This window comes from Dictyostelium discoideum (genome assembly GCF_000004695.1).
Source record: "Dictyostelium discoideum AX4 chromosome 3 chromosome, whole genome shotgun sequence".
Lineage (NCBI taxonomy): Eukaryota > Evosea > Eumycetozoa > Dictyosteliales > Dictyosteliaceae > Dictyostelium > Dictyostelium discoideum.
This window is the reverse complement of record NC_007089.4, coordinates 3,795,556-3,818,059: the sequence shown is the minus strand read 5'-3', so window position 1 is coordinate 3,818,059 and position 22,504 is coordinate 3,795,556. Positions and strand designations below refer to the sequence as shown.

Genomic DNA, 22,504 nt, shown 5'->3' with positions numbered 1-22,504 from the left:
AAATAAAAATCGCACCCATTAAAATTTTTTTTTTTTATTAAAAATAATCTTTTATTTTATTTTCATTTATCTATTTATAAAATTTAAAATTTTATTTATTTATTTATTTATTTATTTTTTTTTTATTTATTTTTTTTTTTTTTAATTTTAAATTTGAGATTTTGTTTTGTTTGTGGGAAATTAATTTTTAAAAGATAGAATCTCGGGTGCAGGCAAGTGTTGAATATGGGAAAAAAAAAAAAAAAAAAATCAGTTTTGCAAATGGATAAAAAAAAAAAAAAATCAATTTTGCAAATGGAAAAAAAAAAAAAAAAAATTAGTTTACAATTTTTTTAAACTTTTGAAGTTTTAATGAAACTCATACTATCTGTAATTCGCTATTTTTAGGGAAAAAAAAAAAAATCAAAAAGATTTTTGTTTTTTTTTTTTTTGTTTTTTTTTTTTTTTTTTTTTTTTTTTTTATGTTCCCAAAACAATTTTTTTTTTATTTATTTTATTTTTTGTAATTTTAAATTCTATTAATATTATTGTTTATTTTTGTTTATGTGTATTTTTTATTTGTTTATATATACAACCTAAATTGAAAAAACAAAAACAAAAACAAAAACAAAAACAAAAACAAAAACAAAAACAAAAACAAAAACAAAAACAAAAACAAAACAAAAACAAAAACAAAAACAAAAACAAAAACATAGAAAAAAAAAAAAAAAGAAAATTTAAATAAAAAGGAGATAAAATGGAGAAAGCGAGTCAAGATATAATTATAAAATTTAGCGTTAAATCAAGTGAAAAATCACTTTATACACATAATTCAAGGATATTAGAAGGATTACCAATAACAGAATTACATCAAATTGCAGTTAGTAATAAGATAAAATTAAGAGAACAATCAAGAGCTTTTCACATTTACAAAATTAAAGAACTACTTTTGTTAACAAAATTTGAATCAACACAATGTATATGTTATCTTTGTCAAAAACAACAAAAATCAAATAATAACAATGTGGAGATACCAACAAATAAGTCACAATTTAAAGATATTGTAAAATTTACGATTTTAAATTTAATAAAGATCCAAGCTCATTTAAATGAGACTTATAAATTTCCAATTACGGAAAGAAAATTAGCGCTTAATGAAGTCTATTTAAATTATTTCAATGCTTATGATATTCAAACATATATAGCAACACATAATGATATATTAAATATTAAAACATCATTATTCTCTGATAATTTAGAAAGTATTGAAGGGGTTTTAAAAAGTTTTCCAAATGAATTTGTTAGTGCTCACATGCATTTTAGAACATTTTATATTACATTAAAAGAATATGGAGCACCACCAACACCATCAAAATCACCATCAAAATCAACACCATCAAAATCACCATCAAAATCGACAACACCATCAAAATCAACAACACCAATGCCATCAACAACGCCATCAACATCAACACCATCAACATCAACAACACCATCAACATCAACACCATCAACATCAACATCTAGATCAACACCTAGATCAACATCAATATCAACATCAACATCAACATCAACATCAACATCAACATCAACATCAACATCAACATCAACATCAACATCAACATCAACATCAACAACATCATTAAAATCAACATCCACATCGAAAGAATCATTACCATTATCATCATTATTATCATCGACAACAACATCAACACCAATACCAATAAATAATAATCAATATGATAAAGTGGATAATAAAAGTGAAAATAAAGAAATAATAACAAGAAATAATGTTCTCACTATTCGAGTACCAAGTAACGACAAAAAAAATAAACTTACACCAACCAAAAAAACAACAACTTCAACTACAACAGAGCCAACACAAAAATCGTCTTCAATAATAGATGAAAAACAAAAACAAAAACAAAAAGAAATAGAAATAGAAATAGAAAAAGAAAAAGAAAAAGAAAAAGAAAAAGAAAAAGAAAAAGAAAAAGAAAAAGAAAAAGAAAATGAAAAAGAAAAAGAAAAAGAAAAAGAAAATGAAAAAGAAAAAGAAAATGTAAATGAATATGAAGATGAAAAAAAAAGTATACTTTTTTCAAAAAAACCACAATCAGTATTAAATTTTATTCAAGATGATGAAATGAATGATAATAATTTAATTAATGATGAAATTGAAATAATAAGAAGAAAAATTAGATTAAATATTAGAAGTTATGAAACAAGAGTAATGAATAGTTTTAATTTTTATCCACTTATTTGTAGATCGAATTTAGATAAATTTGGATTTAGTTTAGCTTCAGAGTATGTTAGATTCTTAATTTTAAAGATATTTGAAGATACACCAACTAAAGAGAATGATCAAGAGGTTAGTCATAATCAAGTTTTTGTTTTTCAAAGATCATCAATACAACCACCACCAATCTTGGAATCATTTTGGAATTCTCACGTTTTAGATTCATTTAGTTATTATAATTTTCATAAAATTTTAGGTGTAGAAATTCATACTGATCCTTTTTCATCTGATGATTTAAATATTAAAGAAATAAATTATCAAAAGTATGTAAATTATATATATATTATATATATATATGTTTAAATTAAATTAATTTTATTAACTTTTTTTTTTTTATATACATAATAATAGAACTTTAAAATTGTATCAATCATATTTTGAAAAGAGTCGCTATTATTCAGATATTTGGGTTCCTTCTTTAACTCAAAGTTCTTCAGTACCTTCTAAACCCCCATTCCCATCATCAAAAAAAAGAGAAAGAGAATATGAAAATGATGATGAAAGAGAAAGCAAAAATCAGGAAAATGAAAAAGAAAAAGAAAAAGAAAAGGTAGAAAATGGTTTTAATATAGATGATGAAATTATTATTAAAGTTCAAACAAATACTCGTTCAAGTGATGGTTCTTCAATATGTAAATTTATTCACTTTAGAGTTAATAAAAAAGTGAAATTAAATAAATTGGAGGATGCAACCAAAGAAAAAATTAATATTAATCACTTGAAATTCTCATTTAATGGTAAACCATACACCACAAATGATTCAATTTTATCATTAAATATTAAAGATGGTGATATTATTCTTGCTGAACAAACTATTCAATAACGGCATATATATATTCATTAATAAAAATAGTTGTTTTTTTTTTTTAATTTTTTTATTTTTTTTTTTTTTATCAGATTAATTTAAAAAACATTAGTGTAAAAACACTATAACTAGTTTTTATCATAATTATTTTATTTTTATTTTTTTTTTAATTTTTTAGTTTCCATTTCTTCACTTTCTATTTTTATTTATAATATATAAAGTTTATATATTATAAATGAAAATAATGGGTTTTATTTTTATTATTATAATTTTTGTTTATTGATTTAATTGTTTTAATTTTAAACCCATGGATTTAAATAATTTAGAATTTTGACGATTTTTCATAAAATGATAAGTAATTGCTATGATAATAACAGCCACAAATCCAACTGATCCAATAATTATACCAGCTAATTGAGGGGTTGTTAGTTTTGATTTTGGATTTGAATTACAGATTGAATGGTTTTCATCACTTGTAACAGATTTCGAATCTATTAAAACTGAAAAATCAGGATCAATAATTGAGCTATTGGAATAGATTGGAATTGTAATACCAATATAAGATTGTGAAGATGAAGGAGTTTTAATTGTTTCCATTGACGAATCTAATAAAACATTTTCAATAGATCTTACATATGAATCAATGATTGCTCTCTTTATAAATCTACCATATAATGAATGATTATCAATTTGAATTTTAAAATAATTTGAATTGTCACCATTTGAACTTTCACCAAATTTACTTGATGAACATATATCTTCAGATTTTTTATTTGTTTCAAGTGATACCGACATTACTAATTGAAGTTGATTTAATCTATTGGAAAATTTGTATTCTGAAATTTCAATTGTATATTTCACAGTTGATGGATTCATTGTTAATTGTGAATTTGCAAAAGAGATATTGGTGGTACTATTAAACCATTCAATATGCACTGTTATTGTTGTTTTTAAATTTGAATTTTCAATAGTTGAAATATATTGACTTTTACTTTCAGAAATTGATTTAAATATCCATCTTTCTAAAGGGAATAGTTTTACTTGTTTTGATTGAAAATCTAATTCTCTTATTGATACAATTGAAAGTAATGATTTGAATATTATATTATTTGTTGTTTGATTATTACCTGTTGATGGAACTTCAATTGGTATTTCAGTTGTAGGTTTTGTTGTATTTATTGATGGTTGTGGAATGATAATAACTTTAGATGTACAATCCACACCGACCCATGGTTCATAACAAATACATCCAGTTAAAGAGCAATAACCATGTGATTCCCCACCACATTCTGGTTCACCTAAACATTTTTGAGGTTTATTAGTTGGTAGTGGACTTAAAGTTGGTAATAAAGTTGATGTTGGTGTAGGTGTTGATGGTATAGTTGGGATTGGAGTTGGTTCAAAATCGCCATAATCATAAATAATTGGATTTACTATATATTCATTTGATTCACTATTGGTATTAATATTTGGTGGATCTTCAACTATTTTAATAATAAATGGTTTATCGGTTAGTTTAGTATCATTAATAAACATTGCTACACTATAAACTTGGGTTGGTTTTGATATTTGTGTAAATGTTAAATCACCATAATATTTAATATGAACTGTTTGTTTTAAATTGAATTGTTTACCAATGATCCATAGTTCATTTTCATTCGATGTAATTGATGTTGTTTTCTCTATATATAATTTTTTAATCAATTCAATATCTGTCATTGAAAACAATAATGAATTATTTTTTAACATTTCACTTGAATAACCACTAAAATAACCACCATTATTAATAAAACCATAAATACTAAAAATAATATCTTGATTATATCCAAACGCATATGGAATTTCAATTTCACATGAAAAAGTTGCACTTGTACTATTCTTTGAAACTAATCTTGAAGTACATTGAAGTGTTTCTAAGTATAAGCTTGTTAAATAAACAATTGGAAATTGGTCATCTTTCAAACCTGTTTCTTCATCAACAGCAACAAAAACAAAAAAGATTGAATGTAAATTATTACCAGAACTAAATCTTACTACATCAAATGATTTTAAAACTGGTGGACTGCTATCAATACCATCATTAACACCATTACATAGTTTATAAATTTTGTTTATTGATGAATCATTTAAAAAATTGAAAAAAGGAGTTTTAATTGAAGCTTTTATATTCCAGGTTGAAAATAAATTTAAATTATTCTGTCTATCAATTAATTCAACATCAGTAATTATATAATTTTGTGATGCACATTTTAATGGTATTGTTATGTTTATTTCATATGATCCTAAATATATATCACCACTAATTAAATTGGTTTCATTTAAATTAAAAATATAAATTGAACTATCCATTTCACCTTTAACTATTATCTTTCCTTTTAAAAATCCATTAATTGGATCACTTATTGAAAATGACCAACCAATAACATTATTATTATTAATTTTTGTAATTGTTTGAAAAATCGGTCCAAATACATCTAAATCTATAGAATGTAATAATATACAAAGAGTTTAAATTAATAAATATTATAAATTAATAATATATTAAATGTTAAATAAAGTTAAAAACTTACAAGAATTTTTAATTCTTAATTGAGATGTGTATGGGAGAACATCACTAACCATTGGGATGCTAAAACCAAACATTAAATTAAATGGAAATATTCCAGTTTGAGTATTTCCTGGTACCCTGAAATTAATTTGGTACTTAGAAATTGTAGAATTCCACTTTCCATAAGAGAATTCTTTTAAATCATTTGAAAATGATGCATCATCACCTTTGATAAAAAATATTGGTGTATTATTATCAATACCATCGAAACTGAAAAAAAGAATATTATCAATTGATTTATTTGTTACATCAATATCATTCTTTAAAAATGAAATATCATAAGCTAAATATGAATTAATTGGTTTATGTGTTGAATAAATTTTTGAAACTGGATCAACTGAATAATAATCACCAACAAAATAGGTAGTCTTTAACCCAAATTCATTGAATATATCAATACTTTCAAATACACTACTTCTATAAATACCAATAAATTCGAAAAAAAAACCTCCATTTCCATTTGTAACTAAAGATTCATATCCTATAATGGTATAACCAGAATCATCCTTCATCCTCATATAAATACCATTTGCTATTGTTATTCTAAATAAAAAAAAACCATCAAATAACTTTACAATTTCAAAATATAAAAGTTTTGGTAAAACTCGATGAAGTTCTGAAGGAGTTGCAACTATAATAAATGGATTTTAAATTTGTTAATATTAATATTTAAAAAAATTTAAAAAAAAAAAAGTTTAATATTCTTTTTAAAAACTTACCTATATCTGCTGGTACTTGTGAAACATAGTTATTAATTAAAAAAGATTGAGAAGGTTGCTTTGAAATTGGCTCTTGTAATAATGATATCTTTGTAGTGTAATTAAAGTTTGTTCCATTTATAAATCCAAATGGAAAAGTAATATATGATTGAAAATCTCCAAAGATCATAGAAAATGATGATGAGCCATCATATTTCATTATTGAATTTCCATGAACATTAAAAATTGAAGAGTTTTTTAAAAACGTTTCATTTTTAAAAGTATTTGTAATTATAAATTGCGTATAATACAATGGTGATGGTATTTCTCCTTTTTTTTTTTTTTCAATAAAAATAAATAAATAAAAAAAATAAAAAAATTAAAAATCATTTTTTTTTTTTCAATAAAAATAAATAAATAAAAAAAAAATCTTATAATTGTTAAATATAAATAAACTTTTACTTACTAGTAACATTTATAGTTGCATTATAAATTATAGAAAGTGAACCATTAAGTTGAAGATATAAATTATATTTTGCAGAATAATAATCATTAAATGCTCCCAAATATTTTATACCTTGATTAGTTTGATAAATAGGTTGTGCGATTGATTGAGAACCTCCAGATCCCAAACAAAATAAAAATGGATTTACATCAGTAGCATTTGAAATTAGAGTAAACAAAGGGTGGGTATTCTTTCCAAATAAAATTATATTTTCATTAATATCAGGAACTGTTACAATCTCTGTATTATTGTTATTAGAATCTATATTTATAAATAAAAATAAAAAAATTATTATAATTAGACCCACTGTATTGATATTATAATTAATATTATTATTATTATTATTATTATTATTATTATTATTATTATTATTATTATTATTATTATTATTATTATTATTATTATTATTATTATTATTATTATTATTATTATTTTTTTTTTTTTTTTTTTTTTAGTTTCACCTACTTTGATATTTACTTTGAGGAATTTGTACCTCAATATTATTGCCATTTAAAAAATTAATTTGAACACTATTATATTCAATGAAGTTATCAAGTGAAAATTCACCATTAAATATATAAACACCTGAATTAATTCCTATTTGGTTTGCCAGTGCATCAGTACTTGTTATATCAAATCCTTTTATTGGATATTTAGTAGTAAAAAAAAAAACACCCGAAAAACCAAATGTTGATTTCAAACTAGTGTTTGCCATAAAATACATAAAAGTAAGGTCACCAAAATCAATAGCTGTTTTTTTTTTTTTTAAATTTTATTATATTTTTTGTTAATTTCAAACAATTTTTTTTTTTTTTTTTTTTTTTTTTTTTTTTTTTTTTTTTAAAAAAAATTTGTATACTAACATTGACAAGAATAATTAATTGTAATATTATTAATTATTGTCGAATCATTTAATAATGAAGTAAAAATTGTATCCGAATAATTTCCATTTTGTTCAACCCTTGGTTCAGTGGAAAAAACCATTGCTGAATCAATGCTATATATTGTTGTGAACAATGGATTGGGATTACTTGAAGATACAATAAATCCAACTCCACTTTTGGAAGTATCCACTATCAGTATTTCAAAATAAAAATGACATTGGGTTGAAGTTGTACCATCAGGATACTTTGTATATCTATCAACTGTATTTTCTGAAACATCATACAATTTAATTATTGGATTTTGTGCGTTACAAAAAATAAAAAAAAAAAAAAACAAAATTACTAATATTAATAAAAATATTTTCATTGTATCTTTATAATTTAAAAAAATAAAAAATAAAAAATAAAAAAAGAAATTTATATTGTAAAATAAAAAAAAAAAAAAAAAAAAAAAAAAAAAACTGTTTTTTGGTGTCATTGGTATTTTTTATCATCAATCATTTCCCACAACAGTCGTCATGATATTTTTGTGGAACTAAATATACTGAAAATAAAAAAAAAATTGAAAATTACAGATATTTTTAAAAAAATAAAAATATCTTGGATAAGGAAGATATTTTTTTTTGAAAAAAAAAAATAATAAATAAAAAAATTAAAAAAATATAATTAAAAAGATATTTTTCCTTATGGATTTCAAAAATAGTTGTTTAAAATGATACTTAAAATCCTCAAGAATATAAAAAAAATCTTTAATATTTTTTTTAAAAAATTATAGTAATAAAAGAAAAAAATAAAAATAAAAATTATAGTAATAAAAAAAAAAAAAAATAAAAAAAAAATAAAAAAAAAAAAAAAAAAAAAAAATAAAAAATTGCACACTTACACTTATTTTATTCATTAATTTTAAAAATAATAAAAAATGAATGAGAGTTGATAATTACTTAAAATTATTATAATAATAATAATATAAATTTATGTTAACAAGAAATGTAGAGATGAAATCACACAAAAATTAATACATCACACACACACACACTTTGTAGTTTTGTTGAGAGAGTATGAGCATATTTATTTTTAAATTTTTTTTTTTTTTTTTTTTTTTTTCTTGTATATTTGAATATTTATTTTTATTTTTTTTCTTTTATACTATTTTTTTTTAATTGATACTGAACCAAACAAATAAATTTTAAATGGTAATTTCCTATTTATTTTTTTTTAACTAATTTTTTCTTTAATTTTAATTTTATTAATTTACTTTAAAAAAAAAAAAAAAAAAAAAAAAATAATAAAATAATAATAATAATAATAATAATAATAATAATAATAATAATAATAATAATAATAATAATAATAATAAGATTTCTAACAATAATATTGAAAAAATAAATGAATTAGAAAACCCTCAAATTGAAATATCATTTGATGATGTACAAGAAATAAATGAAACACAAACAAAGGGAAATGAAAAAAATAATCAAAAAAATAATAAAGAGTACCAACAACAAAAACAAAGATTGAAAGAAAAAGATTATATTGAATTATTAAAATTAATAGATACTGCAAAGAATTATGAGTATCCAAGTGAAGAAATTAAACAACAAGAATTAAAAGAAAAAGAAAAAAGAGTTAAAGAAATAGTTGATGAAATAGTTAAAATGATTGAAGAATATAAAAATTAAAAAAAATAAAATCAAATATATATATTTTTATTTATTATTTTTAAAAAAACTATATAATTTTCCCACTTTTTTCTAACTTTTATTTTTTTTTTATTTTTTTTTTAATTATTAAATTATTGAGTTTCACCCAATTATAAAAAAACATCTTGATGTAAGGGAAAAAATCAAATTTTTTGTTTGAGAATCAATCCTCTAATTATAGACACCCCATAATTTTTTTAATTTTTTTTTTTTTTTTTTTTTTTTTTTTTTTTTTTTTTTTCTAATAAAATTATTATGATAAAAAGGTAATATCAATTAAAAATAAAAATCACCTCACAGTCATGATTTAAAATTGAATGAAAATCATAATAAATGTATGTATATTGTTTAATTTAATTAATTTTATTTATTTTTTTTTTTTTTTATTTTTTTTTTTTACTGGCAATTGGGAATAATATTAAAAAACAAAGATTATTTTTTATATTATATAATATTTTTAATTAATTTATTATTAAAAAAATTATTTACAATTAAAAATAGTAATGAAATATATATAACTTAACTTTTCAATTAAAAAGAAAAAATAAAAAAATTATTAATTATCACACTTCTAACTGTAGTTTTTTTTTTTTTTATTTAATTTTTTAGTTTTAAAATTAATAGAACAAAAGTGAAACTGATTTAAAAATGTTTGAAAAAAATAATTTAAAAGAAAGTGTTAAATCAGAGAGCGAACAACAATCACTTCCATTACAACAACAATCACTTTCAATGCAAGAATTATTTCTTAGAAGAAAATTATTAAAAATGTTACAAGATTCAAAAAATCAACAATTTATTATAAATAATCACCTTGAATTTAACAACCAACAAATAAAATCTCCCCCACAAAAACAATATCAAAAAATACTTCAGTTGCAATCAAATCAAACTAATTTATTAACACTATCATCAGTAAAATTAACACAGTCACCTTGTACATCACCACCACCATCATCACCACCGTCACCACTTCTAGAGAATAACTATTCACCTTTATATGAAGATCAAACAAAACAACAAATTGAAATGATAAATGAAATAAATGAAAATAAAACATCATTCAATAGAGGAATAAAAAGATTATTCACTATTGAATATAATCAAAAATGTAGTTATGTTTTAATATTAAGTGAAAACACATGGAAAATAATACTAGATCAATCAAGAAGAATATCAATTCAATTGAAATTCTATTATAAACAGACTGAAAATGATTTCAAATATGATTCAACTGATTATGATCTATCAATAAATGATTACTATTTTGAAAATCATGAAAATGAAAAAAAAGTGAAATCTCATTCACCTTTTGAACAATTATCAATTAAAAAACCAATAGATATAACTGATTTCATTTTAGATTATAATGGTTTATGTTTTAGTCATCCTGGTGCATCTGGTATTTTAATAATTGAATTAATCCAAACTCAACCAATAAATAAATCAAAATTAATCAAAAAAACAAATTATTTAATTAAAAATTATGAAAACAAGTTTTTAAAAAAAACTGTAAAAAAAAGTAAACTAATAAAACAATTAAATAAATTCTAATACTTTAGAAATAAACAAAAAATAATAATTTATGGCTTTATTAATAATTTGTAGTTTTTAACATTTAGTTAAACAATTCAATATAATAGGTATTTTTAATTGGATATTTTTTTCATTAAATTAATTAAAAAAGAGCCAGTACGAATCCCACCACACAACCAATTCATCCCTGAATTAGACGGTCATCAATGTTAATAAAAAATAAATGAATCATTCGATAATAACGGTTTCACGCTTTCGTGTAGTGAGTGTATATCATCATCCTAGCTGTGAAAGAGGAAAAATTATTGATGAATAATTTTAATAGACGATACTCTAGAAATGATCCTAAGAGTTTGGTCATAACTTTGAATAAATAAAAAAACTTTTTTTTTATTTATATTTTAAAACTAAATAAATTATGGGAATAAAATGAAAAAAAATAAAAAAAATGAATTTTTTTTAAAAAAAAAAAAAAAAAAAAAGAAATATCATTTTTCTGCTTCAAAATTTTCATTTTTCAAAAAAGCATAAATTATAATGATTCCCTTTTTTAATAGCAGTAATAATAATAATAGTAATAATATGATTCCTTTTTTAATAGTATTGTGGAGCTAGAAAAAAAATAAAGGAAAATAAACAAAAAGAGAAAAAAAAAAAGAATTGTAGAAAAAGGAATAAATAAAAAGAGATAAAAAAAAAAAAAAAAAAAAAAAAAAAATAAACATTTACATTTCAAAACAATAAATACATAATAGAAATAAAATTATTTATTTAATAAGAAATATTTAAAAGAATATATGAGATGATTGAAGAGAAAGATCTTGATCTTGTTGAAGTTGTTCAAAATCTTGATCTTGTTGAAAAAGGTTTTGAGATTGTTGTTCTTGGTATTCGGATTGGTCTTCTTCTTCTCCTTCTTCATATTGATCTTCTTCCTCCTCTTCTTCATCTTCTTCTTCATTTTGTTCTTGATTTTGGTCATTTTGTAAATTTTCATCATTATCAGGTCGATCATTATTATTATTATTATTATTATTATTATTATTATTATTATTATTATTATTATTATTATTATTATTATTATTATTATTATTATTATTATTATTATTATTATTATTATTATTATTATTATTATTATTATTATTATTATTATTATCATCTGATGACTGACTTTGATTTTTATATGTTTGTAAAATTTGTTCAATTAAATTCTGTGATTCTTGCATATTTACTTGCCTATAATTTCTTAAATGAAATTGGCGATTTACATATTGAATAAATGCATATTGTTGATTATAATCTGAAACAAAATTATAAGTATTACCATTACTATTATCATCATCATCATCATCACTGTCATCATCTTCATCTTCATCATCTTCATTAGCATTACCACTATTTATTATATTAAAATTATTAATATTTTCATTTTGATTATTGTAATTTCTAGTTTTATATGGTTCATATCTATGAGACATTGAATTTCTGTTTACATTATTTCCATTGTAATTTATTGATCTTTGGTTCGAGCCTTTTTTATGATTTATATCTGGGCATTGTTGCTCGTTGTAAAAATTATTTTCTTCTAAATCTGGACATTCTTGATCATCTAAATTGAACTAAAATGAAAATAAAAAAAAAAAAATAAAAAAAATAAAAAAAACAATTTAGAATTATTATTATTTTATTTTTTTTATTTTTTTTTTTCAATTAACTAATATTTAAATTACCATTATCATTATTATTATTATTATTATTTTTAATTTTTTTATACGTTTGAATATAATAGAATTATAATTATTTATTATTACTTAATTGTAATGTTTATAATTGTGTTAAGTTATTTATTATTATATAAAAAAAAAAAAAAAAAAACCCAACAAAAAAAAAAATTTATTATTATTATAATTTTTTTTTATTTTTATATTTCACACTATAAAAAACTACATAGATTGTGATTTTCATTCACACTTACTCACTCACTCACTCACTCACACTCACTCACTTTTTTTTATTTGGGAATTTGGGGTTAAGTGGGTTTTAATTATAGAAATCATTCTTATGAAATAAAAAACAACACAGCACATTAACACACAAACCCACCACACAAAATTAAATTAAATTATCACATTATCACATTATCATAGTTTAATTGTTACTTTTGTTTTTTTTTTTTTTTTTTAAATTTAAAAATATATATTATATTTTCATAAGAGCTTTTTTTTTTTTTTTACTATATTTTTTTTTTTTTTTTTTTTTTTTTTTTTTTTTTTTTTTTTTATATATATATAAATAAATATAGTTTTATTTTTATTTTAATTTACTCTTTGATTAATTATATTTTTCAATTTACAATTTCTTATTTTTTAGTGTATAAAAATAATTTTATTTGTGATAAAAAAATACCATCATTTAAACACATCAGCACACCACTAACACAACCCACACAACTCAACTTTTTATTTATTCAAATTTTTTAACTGAACATTATAAATAATAAATTTAAGAATTAAAATTTATTTGTATATTTTTTTTAATTTTAATTTTTTTATTTTTAAATTGGTTTTATGATTATTATAAATACTCTTCAGGGATTAAAAAAAAAAAAAAAAAAAAAAAAAAAAAAAAATAATAAATTAATAAATATTAATATATTAATAAAAATATAAAAAAAAGTTTTAATTGATAAATACCTATACCTATAAAATAAAATAAATACCTATTATATATTCCAAACATTTTTTTTTTTTTTTTTTTTTTTTTTTTTTTTTTTTTTTTTTTTTAAATATTTAACCATCATCATTACTTGATATTTTACCCTCTTTTCTTTCTCTACAATAGAGAATTTTAGGAATGAAACTAGATGTAAAAAATCGATTGAACAAACCTGATTTTATTAAATAAAATTTTGTACTAAAAAAAAAGAAATTTTATTTAATTTATTTTTTTTATAATTTCACAAAAAAAAAAAAAAAAAAAAGATATAAATTATTTTTAAAAAAAAATAATAACAAAGAAAAAAATCAATGATCACATTGATTTTTAATATATTTTATGTATTTTAGAGTGATCTAACTATCAATACTAAACCCATATAAAAAATAAAAAAAATTAATTTAATTATAAAAAAAAAAAAAGAATATATTTTTTATGTGGATTTGAATGTTTTTGTCAACAAAAAAAAAAAAAAAACTTTTGGGTTTTGTTGTATTTTATTACTAAAAAAAAAAACAATTTTTTCATTTAAATATGAAGTAATAAAAAAAAAAAATTTTTAAAAAAAAAATAAAATTAAAAAAAACATGGTCGATCTTCCAAATTACCTAAAAATTTTGTGCATGGGAGTGCTATTTTTTTCTTTGTTATTATTTTTTCAATAATAATTTTTTTTTGTTTTTTATTTTTTTTTTATTTTTTTTTAGTTTATTTCTTTTGTGAATTAAAAAAAAAAAAAAAAAAAAAAAAAAAAAAAAAAAAAACAGTTCAACAACACACTCGTCCAACAATGTACCATTTATATAAAAAAGTATTTGGTAATATTGTATTATCAAAAAAAATATTTTCATATTGTAGATTATATAAAAAGAATATTTTCATAACTTTTGAACAAATACAATCATTAATTGAATACCAAGAAAGAGAGTATATTGAAAGTTTATGTATTGAAGATAAACCTGATCATTTATTGAAAGTTGGAGATTTACCAATAGGCGGTGTATTAAAAAATCTTACCATTAACAGTTTATCAAACTTGGAATCTGGTGAATGCGTACCACATGGCGTTGAAGCCATTACATTAGTTCATTCCTATTTTGAATATCCTAATAATAATTATGATGATTCATTTCATTTAGAAAGTTTACCATCAACAGTTCATACCCTTAAACATATTTCATTATCAAAACCAAAAAATGAATCAAATTGTGTATTTGTTGTTCCACCAAATTTTAAATCAATTTCATTCAATGATTTTATTCAATGGTCAATTTCAAAAGAAACTAAAAATAATTTTATTCAAATTCCAGATATTAGATCAAAATCATTTCTTAAAAGTTGAAAATGAGTTAATGATGATGGAAAACAAGCATCTTCATCATTAATAAAATCTATAGCTAAAGAGGAAACAGAATTTGGGACACTTTTTTTCAATAAAATATTTTCATTTTCAAACCTGGTGATTCTATTTGTTATTAATAAAAGTTTTTTTATTTTTTTTGGAAATGGAAATTTGATTAATGGTTCATTTGCTATATTTATAAGTGATAAATCTCTAATACTGGAAGGTAATGATTTTGGTTCAACAATTTGTCTTTTAAAATTTACAAATTTATATTCATATTCAATTGTTAACCATTTAATTGATTTACATGGGTGATAATATTTTTCTTCATCATCATAAACATACCCAACCAACTTCATTTTATTTTTAATATAAATAAAGAAATAAAGAAATAAAGAAATAAATAAATAAACAATATTTATAAGTTTAATTAATTTGGAAATTAAATTTTATTATTATTTTTTAAAGATTAGCCAAGTTTAATGTTGAAATAAAACCATTAATTTTAACAATTTGCAGCATTAATACTCCAATAGTTTCATGAGTATTAATTGTAAATGTATTTTTATTTTGTATGTTTTGAGATACATCTATTGGATTATAATAAAAAACAGTGATTCCATTTTCAATATTATCTTTTTTAATTTTATAAATTTGATCAATGACATTTTTACCATTTACAACTATTTGCATATGTGGTGGGTATTCATCTTCTGATCTATTTTTGAATGTTAAAATTTTCACTTGAAATTGATATTTTGGTTGATTTACTTTATTATTTAAAACTAATTCCAAATCACTTTGTTTAATATTGACTGGAAGGCTAAAATAATCTTGAAAGAATACAACAAATATTTTTTTAATAATTTGTTGAAAAGGTGATTGTGAAATTTCTAATAACTCATGACCAGACTTTGTAAGTGTATTTATAGAATTAAAACTGTCAATGAAAATATTCCCATTTTGAATTATTCTTCTTGGATATAATCTATCATAAAGTCTTTGTCTTTGTAAATTTCTTTCACGATTAATCCTTTCTCTGTGTAACCTTTGAGCCCTTCTAAATCTTTTTACTCTAAAAATTGGTCCAAATTTATGTAACATGTTTTTTATTATTAAAAAAAATTTAAGATGTAATTATTTGAATAGATTATTAATAAACAATTAAAAAAAAAAAGTAAAAATACTAAATTAAAAAAACAAATAAAAAAAAAAAATATTAAATAATTAAACAAAATAAAAATAAAAAAAAAATAAAACAAAAAAAAAAAAAAAAATGAATTTGTAAATCTATTCCCCCTCAAATACCTCAATAAAATAAGCAAATTAATGTTTTTTTTAATTGTAACATATTTTTGATAGTAGGTACCATATTATAGGTTTTCAAAAAATTTGTTGTTTAAAACAATAAAAAAAAAAAAAAAAAAAAAAAGGCAATAATGAAATATATTAATATACAATTATTAATTATATGTACAAAAATCAAATCTCATTTCCACAAAAACATTATATTAAATTAAACAATCTTTCAATATAAAAAAAAAAAAAAAAAAAAAAAAAAAAAAAAATTAAATTTAAATTAAATATGGTAGTATTCATACTTGTTTAGTGTTTACCACTAATTTAGAAAAATACAAAATCAAAAAGATACTCATTTTTTATTTAATATCAAAATAAATGATAAATCTTTGAAATTGTAAAAATTAATATATTATTGGTAAATTAAAGAAATTAAACAAATCCCACTAAAAAGTGTTTTTGTTTTTGTTTTTTTTTTTTTTTTTTTTTTTTTTTTTTTTTTTTTTTTTTTTTTTTGTAAACAGTGGAATGCAAAAATGAAAAAATAAAAATTAAAATAAATTTTATGGTAGTTTTTTTTTTTTTTAAATTTTAATTAATATATCATTTTATTTTTATTAAAATATAGATCTTATTTTTTTTTTTTAATTCTCAAAAAACTATTTTGATTTAAAAATCTATTTTTTTTTTTTTTTTTATTTTTTTTTTTTTTATTATTTTAATTAAGAAACTAAAATAAAAATAAATTAAATTAAAATAAAGTTAAACAAATAAATATATATATTAATTTATTAAGTTAAAATTTTTACAATGATAGAGGCTATATTGGCTTTTGATTGAGAATCCATTTTATTTTCATCATCATCATCATTTCCACCAATATTATTATTTAGAATGGAGTCAACCTGGCTAATATCAAGATTATCTTTTGATTCTGGATTATTATTACCATTTTGACAAGTTGGTATATTTTCATTATTAAATTTGTTTTCATTAGGTTGAGTAATGGAGTTATTATTATTATTATTATTATTATTATTATTATTATTATTATTATTATTATTATTATTATTATTATTAAAATTATAATTGAGGTAGCTTAAAATATTATTTAAATCAACGCTGCCAATATTAATATTACTATTACTATTAACACTATTTACAAGGTCAATGTTATTGAAAATGATTCCATTATTATTATTATTATTATTATTATTATTATTATTATTATTATTATTATTATTATTATTATTATTATTATTATTATTATTATTATTATTATTATTATTATTATTATTATTATTATTATTATTATTATTATTATTATTATTATTATTATTATTATTATTATTATTATTGATTGGTTCATTACTGAAAATAATAGCATCAATATTGCTATGTAAAGTTGAAGTATTGGTGGATATAATAGGTGTGTTGAAAAAGGTCATATTTGTGTTTAGTTCATTATTATTATTATTATTATTATTATATATATTATTGTTATTATTATTTTGAGTTAGAAAATCAAGTTGTGGATGTATAGGAAAGATTAGAGGAGGATCAACATTTGATAATGAATCATTTGGTACTCTGAAGGGATTTGCTATTTGATTATTAAAGTCAAGTCTAGAGTCATTCGATTGATCATTGTCATACAATGACCAATTGGTAATGATTTGAGTTTGGTTCAAAGGAATATTAGTTTGAAATGTTCCTTGTGATGATTCTTCAGCACATAAGTCTATGTCATCCACGTCATTGAAGTTTCTATTACTGCTTTTTATTCTTTTTTTTGGTTGAGGTTCCAAATTATCATCACTTCCTAATTCTCTGTAATCTTCATACATTCTTTTTAATGGCGAGTCAACAAATTCATCACTCTCTGGATCTATTAAACATGAACTTTCATCTTTTTTTATTTTTATTTTTTATTTTTATTTTTTATTTTTAAATTATTTTTTTTACCAAATAAAGATTTTATAAAAAGATAATTAAAAATAAAAATTAGAAATCGATATATTTTTTTTTATTTTTTTGAAAAAACTATTTTTATTACTTACCTTTTAAATTTTCATAGAAATTACTGTCCATTCTTTTTTTATATTTTTTTTAATTTTTTTTTTTTTTTTTTTTTTTTTTTTTTTTTTTTTTTTTTTTTTTTTTTTTTCTAATAACAAATGAAATATTAGTATAAAAAAAAAATTAATTTTTTAGTTTCTTAATATTTTTTTTTTTTTATTTTTTTTTTTTTTTTTTGTTTTTTTGATAGCTCCAATTATAGAATAGAAGTTATTTTTTTTTGGAGAGAGATTTTCAAAATTTTAAAAAATAATTAGTGATATACCAATACTTTTTTTTATTTTTTTTTTTTATTCTTTTTTTAAATTTTTTTTTTTTTTTTTGTTTTTTTTATTATAATTTATTTATAAATTTAAATTTAAATTTTTTTTTTCTATCATTGTACCCACAGCACGGTACAACCCCCCAGATCACATCATATACTAGTGGTAAATAGACTATTTTAAACAAATTTTATTTTTTTTTTTTTTTTTAATAATTTTTTTTTTTTTTTTTCATCTGGGCTAATCTTATTGTGTTTGTGTGTTAGTGAGAGTGTGAATGTGAGTGTGCGTTTTTATGAGCTCTTTAGTTCAACATTATAATAAAATTAATTTTTATGTGAGAATAAAAATTGAAGTAAAAATATGAATATATAAATGTGAGCAGTATACAAATTTTTTTTTATTTTTTATTTTTTTTTTTTTTAATTATTTTTAATTTTCTAAAAATAAAAAAAATAAAAAAAAGCAAAACAAACTGTTTTTGGGGTTGATTATTTTTTTTTATTTTTTTTCATTATCAATAAATTTCATCTTTTGATCAACATGATTTAGAATTTTAGTTTTTTTTTTCTTTTTTCTTTTTTCTTTTATAAAAATCTTTTGTTGTGAAAATAAATAAAATCAATAAAAGTGAAAATTAAAAAATAAAAAAAATTGAGAAAAAATAAAAAAAAAATATCAATCGGTGATCATCATGCCCAAATACTGTTTTATTTTATTTTATTTTATTTTTTTTTTAATTTAGTTGGAAAAATTATGAGCTTAATAACAGTTTTTGTATATTTTTTTATATTTTTATTTAGTTTTTTTTTTTTTTTTTTTGAAAATTAAAAAATTAAAAAAAATTTCCTAAAAAAGGTATAGAATTTTAGTTATATTTAAATAAGAATTAAGATGTGTTACCCCAATTTAATATATTCAAAAAAAAAAAAATCAAAAACAGTGGGTGAAGTGTTATGGGGGTGAAATATAAAAATAATAATAAAACAAAAATAATAAAAAATACAAAAAAAAATAAAAAAAAAAATACAAAAAAAAATTCTCTTTTTTCTGAAAATAATTAATAAATAAATGAATATTGTTTAATTATTAAAAATATATATAATAATAATATAGTAATAATAAATAAATAAATAAATAAATAAATAAATAAAAATGGTTAAAAGAAATATTAGATATAGTTCAAATAATAATAATATTAATTGTGTAAGCAATGATATAAGTAATTTAAATCACATTGAATTTGATTTTGAAAATTATGATTTGAATAATAGTGATGATATTTCTGAAATAAAAACAATTCTTCAAAAAACTAATAAAATTAATTGTGAAGATGTAGTATTAGTTTTACCAAAACCAATTAATGTATGTATTTATTTCATTTTATAAAAATAAAAAAAAAATGAAAAAAAAAAATTAATTATTTGTATTCATTTTTTTTTCAAAAAAAATTAATTATTTATTTGTATTCATTTTTTTTATTTCATTTTATAAAAAAAAAAAAAAAAAAAAAAGGCACCAAAAGAATATATAAGTAAATTTTTTGTTTTATCTTGCAAATCACAAAATACTATGATTGATTCTCCAATCGTAAAGAAACAAATAGGTCAAGTTAGAAAATACGTTTATTATTAAAAAAAATAAAATAAAGTTCCCTTTTTTATTTGATTTATTTGGAAAATATCCATTGTGTCAGAAAAACTAATTTTAATTTTTTTTATTTTTTTTTTTTTTTTTAATTTATTTTTTATTTTTTTTTTTTTTTTTTTTTTTTTTAATGTTTTTTTTTTTTTTTTGGTCATGTCCCCCAAAAATGATAAAAATTATAAAAATTTGGTTTCGGATAAAATTACAAAATCCAAACCATTTTATTGTAGTGTTTTTTAAATTTTATTTTTTTTTTAATTTTAATTTTTTTTATTTTATTTTTTTATTTTTTAAAAGACACATTCTATATTTTATTTACTTTTTTTTTTTTTTTTTTTTCCCAGTTACCTCCTTTTATGTATGATTTTGGATTTTTTCCAAAAAAAAAAGAAAATGAAACTTCAATTAATTATTTTCCTTTTTATATTTTTAATAAAATAATATCTGGTTTAATAAACAGCCAAGATGGTTGGTACCTTTTTCTTCTTTTCTTTTCTTTTTTTTTTTTTTTTTTTTTTTTTTTTTTTTTTTTTTTTTTTAAAAATTTAAATTACCTAAAATTATTTTTTAGGTGCTTGTTTAAAAAATATTTATTTTTATTTTTTTTCTTTTTTATTAAAGGCAACATAACGTCAAATTTTTTTGATGATATACCAAATCTCAAATTAAAAGCATTGTACGTATTTTTATTTTTAAAAAAAAAAATTAAAAAAAAGATTGATATGTTCCAAACTAATTTTTTTTTTTGTTTTAAAAAAGTATAATGACAAGTACAGAAATTAAGTTTAATCGTATTTTCTATTTTTCACAATTGACAAAGTTTGAGCAATTGTAAATATGTTTTCGAAATAATTTTTAAAAAGATATCATTTAATTTATAAATCTAACAGTACATTTTTTAAACAAAATTATTTTAGTTGGTTCCATGGGTCTTGATATTATAATACAAGTATAATATCAGTTGTTGGTTTAGATAACAATAGTAATGAAATTAATTGTATAGTTACCAAAGCCATATTTAATCAAATAACTTGTTCAGTTTTAGAAGGTTTTAATAGCTCAACTTATATAGTTGATGCAAATACCACCATTTCTTCAACTTCAACTTCAATCAAATGTCCTACTCACTATAATTCCAGACTTTTTAAACCAATATTTAAGTTGTAGTACAAACTGAACAGGTAATAGCTTTTGTGACTGTAATTCTGGTTCTTGCATTTGTGATTGTAAATCCAATCAAGAATGTAATATAGTTTACAAATTCAAATGAAATCAGATGTAACTGAAGATATAAATAAAAAAGAAAATGATTGACCCATACTAAAGTTGAAACTCAAGATGAAAATTCATTATCAGCAATTAATTATATTGAAATTAAAAAGAATGGTAAAACTTTATTTGGTAGACTAATAAATCAAGCGGTAGTAGATTATAGATCAACATTAATTTCATCTTCTATTATTTCAAAAGATGAAACATCAGTTATAGTTTGATTAAACTTACCTCATTTTACAACTTCATGTTTAATTGATCCTGGTATGTTTTTTTTTTAAAAAAAAAAGATAAATTTATAACATATTATTAATTTTAATTTTCTTTTTTTTCTTTTTTTTTTTTTAAATTAATAGATTTCTCTGTTTTATTATCAACTGATTTTAAAACTTCATGTGATAGTTCAAATCGTCATCCCACTTGCTGTTGCTCTTCCAATTGGTGGTGCTTTTGCAATTGCTGCAACAACATTTTTTATAGTTAAGAAAAGAAAATAGAGTTAAAAGGTTTACAATCAAGAATTAGTATGAAATAAATAAATATATGTATTTTTTAGGATTTTAAAACTTTTTAATTTCTTTTTTTTATTTATTTATTCTTTTTTTTTTTACTTTTTAATTTAAAAAACATATTAAAACTATATACAAGTTGATATTTATTTTTTATAATAAATATATATTTTTTTTTTATGGTTGGGTAACAAATTCATCTTCAATTATTTTTTTAATTTCTTTTGCATTTAATCTATGAAAAACATATGGAGAACCAAGTGAGAATTTTTTATCACATTTATATTGTTCAATATGACAATAATTTTGAAAATAAGGATGCTGAATAATTCTTTCAATTGGCCATCTTTTCTTTGGATTC

General features: G+C 19.4%; 10 protein-coding genes across 10 annotated transcripts in view; 5 read left to right on the top strand and 5 right to left on the bottom strand.

Annotated features, from left to right (window-relative positions):
• Positions 1 to 736: 736 nt before the first annotated feature.
• On the top strand, positions 737 to 3,101 carry DDB_G0280869 (hypothetical protein; the record flags this gene model as incomplete). The annotated part of the gene is made up of 2 exons (XM_635862.1): positions 737 to 2,541; positions 2,630 to 3,101. The coding sequence occupies 2 exons, from the start codon at positions 737 to 739 to the stop codon at positions 3,099 to 3,101; spliced, it is 2,277 nt and encodes a 758-aa protein (XP_640954.1).
• Positions 3,102 to 3,359: 258 nt separating this feature from the next.
• On the bottom strand, positions 3,360 to 8,256 carry DDB_G0280867 (EGF-like domain-containing protein; the record flags this gene model as incomplete). The annotated part of the gene is made up of 7 exons (XM_635861.1): positions 3,360 to 5,563; positions 5,654 to 6,322; positions 6,411 to 6,719; positions 6,856 to 7,155; positions 7,360 to 7,644; positions 7,758 to 8,150; positions 8,241 to 8,256. The coding sequence occupies 7 exons, from the start codon at positions 8,254 to 8,256 to the stop codon at positions 3,360 to 3,362; spliced, it is 4,176 nt and encodes a 1,391-aa protein (XP_640953.1).
• Positions 8,257 to 8,968: 712 nt separating this feature from the next.
• On the top strand, positions 8,969 to 9,457 carry DDB_G0280941 (hypothetical protein; the record flags this gene model as incomplete). Its single annotated transcript, XM_635860.1, has 2 exons — positions 8,969 to 8,971; positions 9,137 to 9,457. The coding sequence occupies 2 exons, from the start codon at positions 8,969 to 8,971 to the stop codon at positions 9,455 to 9,457; spliced, it is 324 nt and encodes a 107-aa protein (XP_640952.1).
• Positions 9,458 to 9,795: 338 nt separating this feature from the next.
• On the top strand, positions 9,796 to 11,227 carry DDB_G0280865 (hypothetical protein; the record flags this gene model as incomplete). Its single annotated transcript, XM_635859.1, has 3 exons — positions 9,796 to 9,813; positions 10,103 to 11,000; positions 11,166 to 11,227. The coding sequence occupies 3 exons, from the start codon at positions 9,796 to 9,798 to the stop codon at positions 11,225 to 11,227; spliced, it is 978 nt and encodes a 325-aa protein (XP_640951.1).
• A 572-nt stretch (positions 11,228 to 11,799) lies between these two features.
• DDB_G0280863 (hypothetical protein) lies at positions 11,800 to 12,753 on the bottom strand (the record flags this gene model as incomplete). The annotated part of the gene is made up of 2 exons (XM_635858.1): positions 11,800 to 12,633; positions 12,745 to 12,753. 2 exons carry the CDS (start codon positions 12,751 to 12,753, stop codon positions 11,800 to 11,802), a joined length of 843 nt encoding a protein of 280 aa, XP_640950.1.
• Positions 12,754 to 14,519: 1,766 nt separating this feature from the next.
• DDB_G0280861 (hypothetical protein) lies at positions 14,520 to 15,071 on the top strand (the record flags this gene model as incomplete). Its single annotated transcript, XM_635857.1, has 1 exon — positions 14,520 to 15,071. The coding sequence occupies one exon, from the start codon at positions 14,520 to 14,522 to the stop codon at positions 15,069 to 15,071; it is 552 nt and encodes a 183-aa protein (XP_640949.1).
• Positions 15,072 to 15,536: 465 nt separating this feature from the next.
• Positions 15,537 to 16,178, bottom strand: DDB_G0280859 (hypothetical protein; the record flags this gene model as incomplete). The annotated part of the gene is made up of 1 exon (XM_635856.1): positions 15,537 to 16,178. The coding sequence occupies one exon, from the start codon at positions 16,176 to 16,178 to the stop codon at positions 15,537 to 15,539; it is 642 nt and encodes a 213-aa protein (XP_640948.1).
• Positions 16,179 to 17,164: 986 nt separating this feature from the next.
• DDB_G0280857 (hypothetical protein) lies at positions 17,165 to 18,464 on the bottom strand (the record flags this gene model as incomplete). The annotated part of the gene is made up of 2 exons (XM_635855.1): positions 17,165 to 18,282; positions 18,434 to 18,464. The coding sequence occupies 2 exons, from the start codon at positions 18,462 to 18,464 to the stop codon at positions 17,165 to 17,167; spliced, it is 1,149 nt and encodes a 382-aa protein (XP_640947.1).
• A 1,406-nt stretch (positions 18,465 to 19,870) lies between these two features.
• DDB_G0280939 (hypothetical protein) lies at positions 19,871 to 20,350 on the top strand (the record flags this gene model as incomplete). Its single annotated transcript, XM_635854.1, has 2 exons — positions 19,871 to 20,080; positions 20,231 to 20,350. The coding sequence occupies 2 exons, from the start codon at positions 19,871 to 19,873 to the stop codon at positions 20,348 to 20,350; spliced, it is 330 nt and encodes a 109-aa protein (XP_640946.1).
• A 1,970-nt stretch (positions 20,351 to 22,320) lies between these two features.
• Positions 22,321 to 22,504, bottom strand: part of DDB_G0280855 (protein kinase, CMGC group) — a gene marked incomplete at both ends in the record, with an annotated part of 1,253 nt that continues 1,069 nt past the window's right edge. The window contains one exon of the mRNA XM_635853.1: positions 22,321 to 22,504. This exon is cut by the window's right edge and continues 193 nt beyond it. Coding sequence (XP_640945.1) covers positions 22,321 to 22,504 — 184 coding nt within the window.